This window comes from Euleptes europaea, chromosome 7, assembly GCF_029931775.1.
Source record: "Euleptes europaea isolate rEulEur1 chromosome 7, rEulEur1.hap1, whole genome shotgun sequence".
Taxonomy (NCBI): domain Eukaryota; kingdom Metazoa; phylum Chordata; class Lepidosauria; order Squamata; family Sphaerodactylidae; genus Euleptes; species Euleptes europaea.
In genome coordinates this window covers 46,048,530-46,065,208 of record NC_079318.1, presented here as the reverse complement: position 1 = coordinate 46,065,208, position 16,679 = coordinate 46,048,530, and the positions used below count along the sequence as shown (strand labels likewise).

The 16,679-nt window shown below is 41.2% G+C and overlaps 1 protein-coding gene across 1 annotated transcript in view; it reads left to right on the top strand.

Moving 5' to 3' along the window:
- The window catches only part of DNAH14 (dynein axonemal heavy chain 14), a 238,257-nt gene that overhangs the window by 23,031 nt on the left and 198,547 nt on the right, over positions 1 to 16,679 (top strand). The window contains exons 9-13 of the mRNA XM_056853367.1: positions 1,744 to 2,014; positions 9,088 to 9,165; positions 11,834 to 12,006; positions 13,282 to 13,629; positions 15,091 to 15,432. Coding sequence (XP_056709345.1) covers positions 1,744 to 2,014; positions 9,088 to 9,165; positions 11,834 to 12,006; positions 13,282 to 13,629; positions 15,091 to 15,432 — 1,212 coding nt within the window. The remainder of the gene's footprint in view (positions 1 to 1,743; positions 2,015 to 9,087; positions 9,166 to 11,833; positions 12,007 to 13,281; positions 13,630 to 15,090; positions 15,433 to 16,679) is intronic.

Here is a 16,679-nt window from a genome sequence, read left to right as displayed (position 1 = left end):
GGACAGTTCAATTGATCCTGAGCGGTGTTTGGTCAGGTATGCATCCTTTGACCAGGCAATTGCTCTTATTAGGGCACTGGTGCTCTGGTGGCAAAATGTGACATACAGTTAGCCTTCCGCCTCTTGCCAGTTCACCCTGATGATTTTTACCTGTCAGGCTTCAAGATTCTGGAGCATGGTATACTGACAAAGCTGTGTCAATGGGATGTTTAATAGTATGTGTTACTTTTGAAACTTTTATTCCATTCCTTGCATGGGCTCTAGCTCAGTGGTTGGGGGAATGCCACATCTCTGATTAATTTAATTATTTCCTTGTCATAGGCCTGAAGGGCACTAATCTGTGCCTCAATTCTCTTCTTTCCTTTGTCAGCCTTCCAGGGTGGTGGGTTTCTCATTAACAGATGGAAGGTATAGAGCTTTACTCAGTTGCCAGGTCCTCGCAACTCTAAGAGGACAAGGTGGTCACTCTTTGGAACCTACGTCACAAGACTTTTGGTTCAAATGCACACTTTGAGAAATGAAACTATTATTGGGTCTTGCAGAGTCCTTAACCTGGCAGTGCTTTCTCAGCCTTTCTAGCCATGCCCACTGCAGGAATTCCTTTTTCTTACTGCCATTAGAGGATCACTACGGTGATGTTGGAGGATATGAGGGCCTTGTTTCTATCTGACTTTAACAGGGTGTAGCGGTTAAGAGCGGTGGTTTGGAGTGGTGGACTCGAATCTGGAGAACCGGGTTTGATTCCCCTCCACATGAGCGGCAGGACACTGCACCTCAATGCTGACTTGCAGGTGACATCAGATGTGTCTGGGAGTGTGAAGACAGGACAAGCCATTCAGTGTTAGCTTTTGCTTAGCATCACTATTCTCCATTTTGAATGCTTAGAAAATTGTTGTTATAATTGTAGAGGCCTAGCAGAGACCATGAAAAACAAGATGCACCTGCAGCCTGTTACCAAGCAGATAAGACCGTGCAAGGCCGAACCAGCCAGCATACCAGTATAATTGGGAGATAGTTTTCATCTGTGGGAAGTTGGGAGGGGGGAATAATTTCACTCTTCATTCCTAGGACCCAATCCAGCTTGAACCGGCCTGAACCATCTAGAGGTTTCTTTGAACTATTGTTTCTGATTGGAAGTCTGGGGTCATCTGACTAAGGTCTAGATTGCCATAAATTTAGCCATGCTTATTCTATGTCAACCATTATCGACTATTATCATCACCTGAACTGCTTTAGCACGTTACTCTGCTCATATACAGCAATGCCGCAGCTTAGCTTAAGAATAAGGAACTTCAGCTATGCAGTAGAGTTGTAAGTATAACCAGCAAGACTTTGTTATTTTTGTTGCCAGTGTGTCTTTAGGATTATTGTACTCGCATTTTAATTACTTTTGCTTTTTTAATTTCTTAATAAACCTTTTCATTTAAAAGGGTGGTTTGAGTTATTTGACCTGACTCAGTTACGTTACAACGTGGCTGGGGCTCTGGAGAGGGTGTCCAGTCGTGATAGGGAGTTAGGGTTTTGGTGTATTTTGGGTGCTCTGGAAGGTTGCCTTCCCTCTGGGTCAGTCAAGAAATAAGAGGGACATCACACTCCTAGAATTTTTTTTCCAGTTTTGGTGGCTGTGTGTTTGCAAGAGGTGAGTTTGGGATCAAGAAGGTACGATTCTGGTACAAATCTCAAAATCAGAGACTCATGAATTTTGTAAGGTACTCTATACTACTGTGTTTGTTTATCTTTTAGTTACTGGAAGATGTGAGAAGACAACTGAAAAGAGAGGAAGACTATTCACCACTGTTCGAAGTAACTTTGTGCCTGAGAATTCCTTTTGAAAAGGATCATCATAGGAAAAGTTATCAAGAGAATAGTCCAGAATCTTTTATGACCCAGGATTATCATATTCCAGAAACCTCACCAGAATCATTGAATGGAATGTTTGGATGTGCTGATAAAGAAAATGATATTACACCAAAGTTGTATACATCCAGCAATCAGGAAACAAGTGTCACTTTGGGTAAGATTAACTGAATTATTTTAGAATAAAACTAATTGTCAGGTTATGTAGCCTTGGATCCATAGCTCTAGTCCTCATGAGATGCATAATCAACTTGTTACCCTGGAAGTCAAGGGGGTTGTGTGGCATTTACATGTGCATCTCCCAATTCTAGCCTGGTACTTGGGGAATACAAGAAAGAGAGAGAAAAACTTCTAGTTGAACTAAACCAATCTTTATTTAGTACAATGATAGAGGAAACAGATTTTTTTAAAATATAATGCAATGAAATCAAAGTTATGCAAATCTAGAAATGCAATGGAAAACAATTAAACAGTTCCTAAAAGAAATCACCACATTTATTAATTCTCTTCTCTTCCTCTTGTGTAATTTATTTATGTACTTCAATTATACTCTGCCTTTCTCCCCAGTGGGTACACAAAGTGGCTTACATTGTTCTCCTCCCCTCCATTTTATCTTCACAACAACCCTGTGAGGTAGGTTAGGCTGTGTGTGTGTTGTGCGTGTGACTGGCCCAGCAAGCTTCTATGGCAGACCAAACATGTTTTCCCCATATCCTAGTCTTGAACCACTGCAATGCATTGGCTTTACCAAGATGTGTTTACCCATGGCTAGTCAACGTGAAACCCAAACAGTGTCCCCAAAGACAGGAAAAGAAGAGGGAGAAGAGAGAAAAGAAGGTGTTGCAGAAAAAGCTGAAAAAAGGTTCAGTCTTGACTGGCTGACTTGGGAGGGAAGAAGTGGGTTTGTCTCTCAATGTCAAAGTGTGTTGGAAGAGTAATATATATAGTCAGAAGGGGGTTGAGTTTGAGCTGAGTCATTGTCCTGCATTGTCTCAGCTCAAACTCAACCCCCTTCTGACTATATATATTGGTCTTCCAACACACTTTGACACTGAGAGACACTGTCCTTCAGTGTTACTCCTCTGAAGATGCCTGCCACAGCTGCTGGTGAAACGTCAGGAAAGAAAATACCAAGACCACGGTCACACAGCCCAGATAACCTACAAGAACTGATGAACTCTGACCGTGAAAGCCTTCGACAATATTTTTATAACCACCTGAAGTTCCTCAATTCTGTTATTCTGTTACAAACTACATTCCTGTTATGAAGCTTTGCTAACCTGACCTTTAAATCCCCCCAAAAGAGACAAATAAAACCATTTTAAGTTGTACTTCAAAAAGCCTCTCAAGTGCCATGTATTTCTGACCTTTTATAGAAAGCTCTCCTTCAACATAATAACCCAATGCCTTATTCCAAATGTTGACTAAACTTAGGATTTCTACATTATTGATCTACATACAGATCAATACAATTTAGAGAGACACTCCTTTCACACTAAAAAGGTAAAGGTCCCCTGTGCAAGCACCGGGTCATTCCTGACCCATGGGGTGATGTTACATCCCGACGTTTACTAGGCAGACTTTGTTTACGGGGTGGTTTGCCAGTGCCTTCCCTGGTCATCTTTACCCCCAGCAAGCTGGGTACTCATTTTACCGACCTCGGAAGGATGGAAGGCTGAGTCAACCTTGAGCCAGCTAGCTGAAACTGACTTCCGTGGTGAGCTTGGATTGCAGTACTGCAGTTTACCACTCTGTGTGCCACGGGGCACACTACACAATGCCAATTTCTCAAAAGCTGTCAAAATTCCCAGACAGTCCATTTCTTACTTTTGAAACTAGAAAACCTTTTCACTTTTTCAAAACAGTTATTCTTATGTTTTCTGCACCAACTTAGAAAGAATCAAATGACACCATTCTGTTATTGTGAATAAGGTCACAGTATCAAGTTACAGCTGTCCTCTCACAGTGTTTAAAATAGCCCGTCAGAGAGCCCAACTAAATGTGACAGCAAATTTGTGGCCGCCATGAGTTCACCATTGCCATTTTACACTGATTTTAAAATGCTGTGAAGCCCTGATCCAGCACAGGCCTGTGGTACAGAGCTCTCCTCTGCCCCCCTCTTGTGCCTTTTTGCCAAAAAAGGCTCAGGGGAAGTCTGTCTGCTTTGGCACTTGAAAAGACACAGCTTGAGTGGGGGGGAGCTCCCCACCATAAGCCAATGCTGGATTGGGGCCTCATGGCATTTTATAATGGCTACAGAGAGAGAAGGAGGAATCAGAGGGCAGCTCCCAGGTTCAGACAAAGAGAGGAACATCCCATTCAACAGATAAGACTTATATACACTTAGAGTGATTTAGCTTCCCCCAATGTCCAGGCATGCTGAGTAGCTCACTCTAACAATTTGTGGGGTCATTAAGCTCAGTACCAAAGATTACGTTATACATACAGCCGCTGCTGAAAATGGTACTGTGGTCTTAGTCCCTTCTCTTAAATCGTGCTCTCTCTTGTTTATGCAACAAACTGAATTTCCAAATCTGTCTTCTACTTCACTGACTGATATGGAGTGTTGGTGCAGCACTCAGGGAAACATGCAGCCTCCATGACATCAAGACATGGGTAAGTTGTACACAGACTTGAAATTCACTGCCAGTCAAGAAGTCAAAGAAAATTGGTACAAAACGTTTTATAGAGGGTATCTCACTCCAAATAAAATTCAGAAGATGAACAACCCTAAAGGAAAATGAGCATGCTGGAAGTGTCAGGAGACAGACGGCTCTTACTTCCATGTATGGTGGACTTGTTCGGAGCTGCAATCATACTGGCATAAGATTCATGGCGAATTACAAAACATATTCCAGAAAAAAATTCAACTTGAATCCTAAAAAATTCCTACTTGGAATAATGCCACCGGAACTGTCTCCGCAATTAAAAGACTTATTCAAATATGCCACAACAGCGGCAAGAGCAGTTCTTGCAAAGAGATGGAGACAATCAAACATGCCAGACATAGATGACTGGAAAGATAAAATGCTAGAATATGCCATAATGGCTAAAATGATCCATATGATGAACATATGACTGATGAAGAAACTCTTGAACAGTTCAATGAAAAAATGAGTTTGTATATAGAAACCAGTAGCTGAAACTTTACGAAATGGTAAAAATATTGGTTGAAGCAAAGTGAAGTTATTTTTTAGTAGAACAAGAACAAAGGTACAACTATTGATTATAGCAAAATGAATATTTTCTATTGGAACAAGTTGTTTTATTTAATGAATTAGAGAAACAGTTGTGGTAATCATGATGTATTTCCTTTTTATGTTAAAATGCTATTATTTTCTACAAATGTACTTTATCTGCAGACGGTCCCCTATCCTTTCCTTTCCCCCCCCTCTGTATCCCCCCTTTTTGAAATAAAATATTAAAAAATAATAATAATAAAAAAAAACGGGTAAGTTGTACTAGATGTTAAAAGTCAGGAAGTAGTTAACTAGTAGGAGACATTTTGATCAGTGTTTTTGCTTTTCTTTCAGTTGCAGATCCAGAGTCCAGTGCTGCATTGTGCAATGAAGAGCTCAGATACAACAAGTGGTACATATAATTTTTAAAACTTGTTTTACAGATAATGTTATTATTGGGTATAAGTATATTGGGTATTATCATAGCATACTTGCATAGCCAGGAAAGCGTGAATCACATGGAGCAAACACTTCAAGCAAGTATATTGCAAAAAGGTAGAACTTGCTTTTATTGAGCTAGATTTAGATTAACATCCATGTTGCAGTGGAAAGAAGAGAAGCCCTAATCTAAGGGATACTATTCCCTATCACAAGTGACCAGCTAATCCAGTGGTACATGGGTGCAAGTATGGTGGCTTGGCTCTACAGGAGAGACCTGTAGATGCACCCTGCTTCATGCAGGTCCATGAGACGAGAGAGAACATAAAGGGCACAGGAAGAGAAGGAGGAGTCAGAGAGAAGCTCCCAGTTTAGACAAAGAGAGACTTTCCACTCATTAAGTGAGTGCATACACACATCTGGGTCTAGTGCAAAGAGCTATATAACGCCCCTGCCCCCCAGGGTCCAGGCATGCTTAGTTGCTTTTACTCCAACAGCTATAACAGTACAAAAGTGATAAATGTTGATCTCTTGAAACAATCTGTCACTTTATTTATGACTTATTTTATTTTACATTTTTGGATAGTCATGTTAGTGTGATGCAGCAAAAAAGTGTTGCACTTTACAGACAAACAGCTTTATTTGTCATAAAGGTTTTTGGATTTCAGTAGACCTTGTCATAAGAACATAAGAAGAACAACGTTGGATCTTGGCTTCTTTGTCCTGTTTGTTGGCCCTTCAGGACAGCTGATAGGCCATTTTATGGAAAAAGATGCTGGACTAGATGAACCACGGATCAGATCCAGTTCTAGTATGGGAAAGGGGACAAAAACTCTATCTACTCTTTAAACTTTCCTCATCACCTTGCAAATCGTCTTACACTTAGCTACATTAAACTTTATTTGTTAAACTGTCACCCACTCATCCAATCAGGAGAGATCCTCCTGTGGCTCTTTGCAATCCATCTTGGTTTCCAGCATAATTTGGTATCATCTGCAAACTTGGCCACAACACTGCTCACCTCCAATTCCAGCCAGTCTATGAACAAATTAAATAACAATGGCCCCATTATTGATCCTAGTGGGACCATGCTGGGTGCTTCCCTCCATTGCAAGAACTGTAAGTTTATTCATACTCTTTGTTTCCTGCATTCAACCAAGTTTTAATCTATAAGAGGACTGGTACTTTTATCCCATGACTGTTGTTTACTCTGGAGTCTTTGAAGAAGGCCCTTGTCAAAAGTCTTTTGGAAGACAAAGTATATAATTTTTACCAGAACACTCTTACCTGCATGCTTGTTAACCTTGAAGAACTCCAAAAGTTTGGTAAGGCAGGACTTCGCTTTTCAGGATTCTTCCAGTACTGAACCTGATTTTAATGACAATACACGTATTAGATAAATAAGTAACTTCTCATTTGACTCCCTTAAGAAACGTCAAAGATATGCTGTCTGCACCTCGAGACTTATTGCCCAGTAGTCCTAGAATTTCATTTGTCATCACCTCAAATTGACCTAATTCTTTCCAAAACCAGGGCTTTCTGTGTGAGTACATGACCCACATTTTCTACAGAAAACAGAAGAATTCATTCAGTTCCTCTTCAATCTCCATCTTCCTTTTGACTCCTTTGTCATTTAATGACCCATCTGTACTCTAGCCAGGTTCCTGCTGCCTGATATATTTGAAGAATTGCTTATTATTTGTTTTATGGCATATATCAACACATAGAGGATGAGTGGGAAAATGAGCCACTGGCACAAATGCTTAAATACCAGCTAGTTTGGCTTACATCCTGTTGGCCAGTGTCCTGCCAAGGCAGGGGTTCTTTTAGATTTGGAGGCAATGAGTACACTGGTAATTGAAGGAAAATCAACAGTTTAATTATGAAACTACGCATTCAGCAGGCAAAACAATACAGCATTTATACCTTGCAAGAGTGTATCTCCCCTTCAGCTGCTAGAAGCCCCGAGTAGAGCAGCAGGAGATGCCTCAGGCCATCAGTCGATTCATACAGCATCTGGATTTCGATCTGTGTTGAGGCTTCGTCTCTCTTCTTCACCTTGGGTTCTTATTACTCAGGCCAGGTGCCTTAACAGGTTGATTCAATGCACCTGGCTCACAACCCTTCATACCAAGCATGCATACCACCTGGCTCCTGAAACAACTTAGGCCATCTAATCGGTCTGAGATTACACCTGGGGCACAATACTCCCTTCTGACAAGGAAGGGAAAAAAGCAAACTATGTTTACAGAGGGAATATGGGGAAAATGAGACATGCCAACCTAAACTCGCCATCTTCCGCATGTTTCCACTACAGCCAGTGGTTATCAATTGATGGTTATCAATCGATGGGCTGGTGGCTGTTTGGGTCTGTTCACTAGAACAGGCTACTTGTAGCTATTAGAAGTCAACTCCCAATGAGGATCAGCTGGAAGCTAGCTTCCAGTCTCCTGCTATGGAAAGTTTGCTCAGGACCTGTAAAAATGTTTTTAGATGTGTATGTGGGGTGTGTGTGTCAGGAGCTGACCCAGCTGATCAGAGGGATCAGCTGGAAGTCCAGATCTTCTGATCTGCCATCTTGGAAACTTTGCTGCATCTCAGACTTGTTGAGATGCAGCACATTTAGCAGGGAGAGCTGATCAAAAGCCCAGCTGCTTTCCCTTGTCCCCAACCCAGGCTATCAGCTTGAACTGTAGAGAAAAAGAGTAAATTGTTCCTGTTCTCCACAGCGCACGCTCTTAGTTTTGGTGTGTGTGTGTGTGTGTGTGTGTGTGTGTGTGTGGGCAGATTGTTTCTCTTTTGCCCATGTCAGATTGTTGGCTTGGGCTGCAGATAAATAGAAGTGATTTCTTACTCTTCTCCCTTTTGCAATGTATTGCTTCTCTCCTTGTCTAGCTTTGGAGGGAAGGGAAGACAGACAATCCTTTCTCTCCTTTTTTGCAATCTGAACCCAGTTGCTTCTGATCTCCAACTTCATGGTACAGCTATTTGTCTGAAGGTGGTGGTGGATCAGAATCCCATTCCCAGCTGATGTCCAATCAGCTGTGAGTCAGCTTCTGTTCAACACACAGCTGCAAACTTGTACAGGAGCTGTTCAAGTTGCTTGATGCAAGCTAGACATATCCTTGATTGCCTTACAAGGTAAGTTCAACTGCCAAACAAGTTTGCTGAGAAATTTGCAGCATTCCTAGCTCCTAGTGGTATGTTAGACGTTCAGTGATAGTGACGGAAGTCATAAGTCCTTGCATTATCACCTGTGGCTATTTTGAGTCCTTGGGGAGAGAAGTGGATTAGAAATATTGTAAATAAATAGAAATGTTGGAGGGGAAATTGCTGAGCATGCCAGGTAGAACTTTGAACTGAGTTAAGGTAAGTTTGTTCATTACTATTGATATTAATGTATCCTCTAATAGCATTGCTTATACTTCTGTGGGGATGGAATTGGCATCTGGTTTTGTTGCACAGTTTTTGTTTTGTTTTTTTTGCATCTCAGTTATATGATCCATTTTAGATTAGGGGGCTCTTTTGTAAGCTAGGATAGCTTTAGAATTTTACATTTTTCTGAGGAGGAAATACATTGTTTTCTTTTATAGTTCTTCAACGTTCTCGACAGATCTATATCTAGTGCCTAATAGAAAGGAGTTTTCATTACAGCTACAAGGAATTGTGGATGGATTAGAAAACTTCATTGGTATGTAATCCCCCTTAAGCATGGTATTGGTAAACTGCATATTTACTTACACATTTTTATCCCTCCCTTCCTCTGAGGAGCTCAGAGTGACATACATAATTACTTTGTTGAGGCCTTTGTTCATCACACTGATGGGCTTTTTGCCTTCTCTTCTTCCTCCCTCTACTGCTACTCTCTTTTTCCCTTCCTATATCTCTGTGTTCCACCAAGTTCCTCCATGCCCTTTTCTTGTGTCCAGTTAGAGCTGTCCACCACTCATGCAGTCACATACCCCATGCCACCTCTGACTTCTCCCAAGCCAGGATCTTCCCACTGCTGACTCAGGGGCCACCAGAGCCACAGTAAGGCTGGAGCCAGCAGCAGCATCCTCCCCAATCAGTTCATGGGCGGGCACAAGCTAGCTGATACTGCCTGTTCCCCCTCCTCACTACCACACTACTGTGGCTTGCTGGAACCTGGAGTCAGTCAGGTCATCAGTGGATTCAGGATGGTGCTTACATGGCTACAATAGAATTTTGTGGAGGCTTCAATAGTATTTATAAATTTATTTACAATATTTTTGATTGCTTTTTAACTCAAGATTTTTGCCAATTCTTTAACAGAAGTTTAAAAATACAAATAAAAAATAGAAAAATAGTAAAACAAAACTAACAAAATCCAAAATTTAAGATTACATTAAAAATAGTAAGAATGTCTAGTAACCTCCAAATATTTGGGGTAGCCCCCATTGCCTCTCCCTTTTTCCTGCTTCCTTCTCTCCTTCTAGGGTTGCAAACCTCCAGGTGAGGCCTGGAGATCCCCTATAATCATAATAGATCTCCCAACCACAGAGATCAGTTCTCTAGGGTTGCCAGCTCCAGGCTGGGAAATTCTTGGAGATTTGGGGGAGGAACATTGGGAAGGATAGGTCTGGGGAGGGAAGCAACCTCAGCAGAGCATAATGCAATAGAGTCCACCCTCCAAAGTAGCCATTTTTTCCAAGGGAACTGATCTCTATCATCTGGAGAGCTGCTGTAATTCCAGGTGATCTCCAGCCCCCATCTGGAGATTAGCAACCCTAGTTCCCTGGAAGAAATTACTACTTTGGAGAGTGGAGACTATGGCATTATACCCTTCAGAGGTCCCTCACCTCCTCAAACCCTACCATCCCCAGGCTCCACCCCCTAAAAACTCTAAGCATTTCCAAGCCTGGAGTTGGCAACCCAATCTCCTTCCCACCCAACAGCCTTTATCTGTCCTTCCATCTTAAGCATTCCCTCCCCCTGCAGCTTCTACCTAGGAAAACTATGGCCCAGTTCTGTGGTGCCAGCCACTAGGCCAGGTCCACATGCATGGTAGGGAGCCCTCAAGGACTTGTGGGGTGGTGCCTCGCTTTCCCCTGTATCCCCCTCCCCACACTATTTTCCCTTTCTCTCCTCCTGGCAACCCCCATGCCCTCTTCCCTTTCCCTGCCTCATTCTTGTCTTCTCATCGATTCACCAACCTACTTTTAGCTGCCTAACATATTCAGCTATTTATTATTTATTTACTTCATTTATACCTCACCTTTCTCCACGGTGGGGACCAAAGCAGCTTACATTATTCTCTTCTCCTTTTCATCCGCACAACAACTGGGTGATGTAGGTTAGGCTGAAAGTATGACTGGTCCAAAATCACCCTGTGAGCTTCCACAGCTGGATGGGGATTCAAACTTGGGTCTCCCAGACCCTACTCTGATTAACTGCTATATGACACTAGCTTTCATAGGGTAGTAGCTGTTGAAGAGTAGCAAGCAGCCAGGCCTAGTTGAATCATGCAAATTGGGTGGTTGCTTCCAGGCCTAGGTTTGCCAGCCTCCAGGTGGGACCAGCATATTCCCCAGAATTACAACAGAACTCCAGACTATAGAGATCTGCCCCCTGGAGAAAATAGCTGCTTTGGAGGTGGACTTTTTCTGAAATCCTGGGACCCTTATCAGGTTTGTAGAAAGGTCTGTCTTGCCCATTCATAACTCCAGTCACCGGATTTAAGTATCCACAGATTTGGCCAACTTTGGTATTAGTATATAGATTACATTTTTGTCCTGTGTTTCCTCCACCAAACTCAGTTCATACAAAATGCTCCGCTTCTCCAGATTATCCTCACAACAACCATGAAGGTAAGCTAGTGTGAGAGAAAGCAACTACTCCAAGATTACCCTGTGAGCTTCGTGGCTGAATGGCTAAGGATTTGAACCTGAGTCACCCTATGAGCACCGGCATATGGCAGTTGTCCCTATGGCCATTGCCATGCAACCTTAGTTACTTTTTTTTTTAGAGCATTTGTGTTCATGTAAGTGGCAGGAGCCATGTCTACAGTTTGTACATTGGTGCACTGCCTTATACAGTCAGCATCTCCATGCAATTCCCACTTCATGTATTGTCATAGATTATTATATTAAGAATTTCAAATTTATGAACCAAAACTGACTTAAATGAACTGATGTTTCTGTCACTGCCACAAAGATTTCTTATGTTTGCCAGTGTTCCAAAAGTTGTTTACCATATATTAATATAGTATTTAAAATATTGCTAATTAAAATATTGAAAAATCTTACAGGGTGTCCTGAGTAGTAGTATAGACTGTGGTCTTTACTTTGCACTGCCATATCATTTGTTTGTGTAAATATTTTTGAATTATCTCTTATTAGATCAGGTTTTACCGTTTTCTCAAGATGCTGAGCTGTCAAGTTTTGTCAGTCAGTGTTCACATAAAGTGATGTATCCGTATGAGGATCGCATTGATTCTGAACAAAACCAGTATTTAACATCATGGCCCAACAGTGATCTAATTCTAGGACTGGATCCAGATTACCATAAAAAAGTATGTTTTGAAATCTAAACTATGTAACAATACCTTTTGGCTAACGCAACTATATTTTTCAAAAAAATGCAATGCTAACCAAGATCTTTATCATAAAAAGAGGCAGTAGATATTACATTAGTCAGTTACATATTAGATAGTGAATTGTTTAATGATTTCTTCAGAGGCTTGTGAAGGGTTGTGCAGCTGGATGTCTGTATTTTACCAGGATATTGGAAATACTTTATCATTGATATGTTGTTAATCTTTAAATAAGTGTTATATATCATGGAAAGATTCATCTTGCAACAACATTAGCACAACTACAAATTTAAACATTGATGAAAATGGAAGAAGAGTTGGTTTTTATATGCCAACTTTCTCTACCTTTTTCAAGGCGAATCAAACCAGTTTACAATCTCCTTCCCTTCCTCTTCCCACAACAGACACCTTGTGAGGTAGGCGGGCTGAGAGAGTTTAGAGAACTGTGACTGGCCCAAGGTCACCCAGCTAGCTTCATAGGTAGGAGTGGGGAAACCACCCGGTTCACCTGATTAGACTCCGCTGCTCATGTGGAGGAGTCGGGAATCAAACCCAGTTCTCCAGATTAGACTCCACCGTTCTTTACCACTACACCATGCTGGCTCTGAACTAATTCCTGAACTGATTGCATATATTGATGTTATCACGTACCACCATGTTCAAAGCAAATGTACAGTTTTCTGTTTCCTCCCCCTGGGTTTGGTGAAATCTGTTTTCCATTGCTTGTGGTACATTTCTTAAAACTTCGGTGTTAAAGCCACATCATTGAGGGCTGGGAGCTGGCACCCCAATCCCTGGTCATCCCAACCCAGCCACAGGACCTCCGTGTTACAATATTAGTTTATCTTTACTAATAGAGGAATTTAAGATAACCATTAGAATTTTTAAGATGTTGCAGAATTTTTACCCGAATTGTATGTTTTTAAATTGTGTAATAGGTTGTGAGCCGCCCCAGGCCAGCTTTGCTGGGGAGGGGTGGGATATAAAGAAAGAAAGAAAGAAAATAGGGCTCCTATTTCTTTAATAATTAAGAGAAGGAATTTGGTCAAATACAGCTTGTTGTGCAATGAATTAACTATTAAATGTACAGGAAACCTATCTAGCTCGCCTAGTTTCTGATAAGTGGGGCACAATATGATATCAGTAATTAGAATTTTGTTAAATCACTAATGGGAAGATTAAAGGATGAGATTAATGCCTTAAAATCTTAGTGAAGATCAAGGTTTATAATTTAGTGCTGTTTTGTCTCTACAGATTCTGACCCTTTTATCTGTTCAAAGTAATTCATTGGCCCGAGTAGAATGTTACAGCAAAAACTTTACGGACTACTGTGAAATGGTGGATAAAGCAAAAAATACAACTGACAAGATAACAGCACTGAAAAGAGAGCTGTCTACGTATGATTTCAGAAGCATGTTGCAAAATTATACAGCTGATACTATGGAGATTGTATGCATGATTATTGAAAGACGCATCTATATGTTTAAGGTCAACAGTTTTAACTTTCAAGCTGATTGCCTGCCATATTTTGAGGCTCTACTTAATATAATTCATTCATGCTTTTATGCAGTTATTGAAGCAAAGAACGTACATGTTGTAGAAGTAAGTGAATAATATATTTTTACTGAAATATTTAGGGTAAGATTTCTGGGGGAACTTTTATCACTGGCAATATTAGGAAATATCCTTATGTATTAAGCCAGTAGCTAGCCCCAAGCACACACAAAAATCATTACAGCGGGGCCAGTGACAGGTACAGTTTAGGATTCTGAAAATCTTGAGGGGAACCCAAAGGTGTGCCTGAAGTCTGATTGTTTAAAAAAACAGCAGGGAGACCCTACCAAATGTTAAAATAATGTCTGCTCCTATGGAGACACTGAAAAAAGCTGATGTTTGGATTTCATATTGGGTTGCTTTTCAAATTAACCTCCTTCCAAGGAACAATGATGTCATCACAAACCAAACAAACAGTATTGATGCAGATAATCCAGCCAGTTACAGATTCTTTTCCCAGCCTTTTTGATGAGAGGTAGCTTTGCAGCTTCAGACACATTGGAATGCCATCAGTTTTCTAGATGCCTGCAGTACTGACAAACCTGGTCATGGCACTGTGGTTTTAATCATGTATTTATTTTTGCTAGAGGTTAGATGCATTGCAGCTTCCTGGCAGCACCTTGTGGGACCTGGAATGTGTTTGTCGAATTGATCTTGGATGGTTTCTTAGCTCAGCTATGTTTAACCTCAAATACTGGATAACTGAAGACCAGGATATAGAAAAGCTGAGGAACAAGATGCCTAGACACCAAGACGTTGAAGGAATGGCTTGGAGTAGACAGTGGACTGAGAAAGAAGGAACCTGGAAAGAAAAAATAGAGTTTGAGGCTTAAGGAAGAGAAGACAGGGAGCTGAGGATAATTAACCGAGTACACTAAAGAAAATAAAGATCAGTAAGGCTGTACTAGGGGAAGAAAAAGTACTAAAGAGATTTGTCAAAAGACTGGCTTGCTAAAAGAGTGGGCACAGTGGGCTGAAAAATGGAGACCTGAATAATGGATGGGGGAGTAATAAAGAAAGGAGGAGTGTGTGAGTCCGAGGCAAAGCTATGCAGATAAGAGACTGCATTTTTATAAGTTGGGAGAAAGCAGACTAGCATGGGAGGGTTGGAGAGGTTTGGGCCAAGGAGCCATGCAGGTATATCATTGGTAGGTTTAGACAAGATCCTGGCAGGAAAATATTATCAATAGTATCTTCTGCTGTCACTGCAGCATTGTGCCTTAGCGACCTTAAAGGAGCAAAAAAAGGCCAATAACAGAGTGGGGCTAAATTTTACATGTTTGTGGAAAATAGCCACATGAATTGTACAGTCATTTTTGGTAGCTTCATTACCAAACATCTTCTGAGAGGAAAGTTTCTTTGCCTGCCTCAGGATCCTGTCTTTCCTCTAAAAATTTCCTGCCAAATTGTCTCCAAGTGTGTTGCCCAGTTTGAGAACCACTGTTCAGGTGAATAATTTAATGTGAGCTGATATGTACACAGGTTTAATCAATATTTTGTTGCATTTAGGCCATCCAGACTGCAGTAACAAAACTGAGCAAGGAACTTACAACAGTGGATGGATTTATTGATCACTTACTATATCTCAGTGAAATTGTAGAACTACTACCAAAACTACAGGAAGACTGTAATAATCTGTCTGAATTCTATTATATTTCAAGAGACTATGACATCTTTCTTCCACTTCAGCAACTTGCTCTCTATCAGACTGCTGTGCGTTCTCTTCAGCATCTTCAATCAGTTGTAATCGTTTGTGAAAAAATGAAGGATGAATATGTTATAAAGTTTAGTGAAGGCTTGGGAAAATTTATTGATAATCTGCAGGCTGAAATTAGGGAATTCAAAAACAAAGTAAGTTACTAATGTAATAAAAATAAGTATTTTAAGATTCTGTAAAGCAAGAACAAAGCAGATGCATTTAATTTCCTTGTTAAATCACCTCTGCAGTTTGTTTCCACCTTAAAATGGTAATGGAGAAAGCCCTTTGCAGATTAATTAATTTTCACTTGTGCCTTGTGTAAAAAAGGTTATATAGAGTCATGAGGAAAAGAAGTGATGGAGGCTCTCCTTTTTGATAAAAAACAAGCAGTTAACTGAATCAGTCTCTGTGAGAACTAGACATAACACACTCAGGGCTTCTGAAAATTAGCACACACAGACCAAGAAAAATATGATGCAATCCCACCGAAAATGACCAAAAGGAGAAATGTAAACCAATGCACTATTCCATTAAAAACATTACATCCCCCTTCTCAGAGGTGATTGGATGCTGGAGCAGAACTCCTATACGGGGTGGCTGTTTTCCCCTTCAGGGCAGGACAGCCTCCTGTCCATCACACCTCACTCGGTCTTTCTTATTCTGTGGTGGTTCTTCTGCCAATGTTTTCATCTCTGTCTCCACTGCAAGGGCCTGGAATCAATTACTGAGCTCTAAAGGTACTGAGTGCCATCTCGCTCAACACCTTAGGGTTCATGCTGTATCAGAGACTCATTAGGGAAGTCAACCACTATGTTGTCCCTTTGACCAGTCTTCCCATCCCTATGCAGGGCCTCATGGCTTCTGTTAATGAAATCCTCTCTTTTCTTGATCTCATGAAGGGTAGCAATCCTTTCCTCCAGGTTCCAAACCATTTCTTCTAAGAGCCCTATCAGTTTACACTTTTGACAAGTGAAGTCCATCTTGTCCTCAGGGAGGAAAGCAAGCATGGTGCACTCCCTGCAGGGGACTGGAAATGGGCCTTGAACATTCATCATCACCTTCCAAGCAGATTCCTTCATTCTAGAATTTCCTTCATGTGTTGATGTAAACTTGGATCTCACAAGCCTGACCTACCAAATTTGAAAGCATAACACACATAGATCGTAAAAATGTATTAGAGCCAGTGTGGTGCAGTGGTTAAGAGCGGCGGACTAATCTGGAGAACTGCATTTGAGTCCCCACTCCTCACATGAAGCCCACTGGGTGACCTTGGGCTAGTCACAGTTCTCTCAGAACTCTCTCAGTCTCACCTATCTCACAAGGTGCCTGTTATGGAAAGGGGAAGGGAAGGTGATTGTAAGCAGCTTTAAGACTCCCTAAAGGTAGAGAAAAGCGGGGT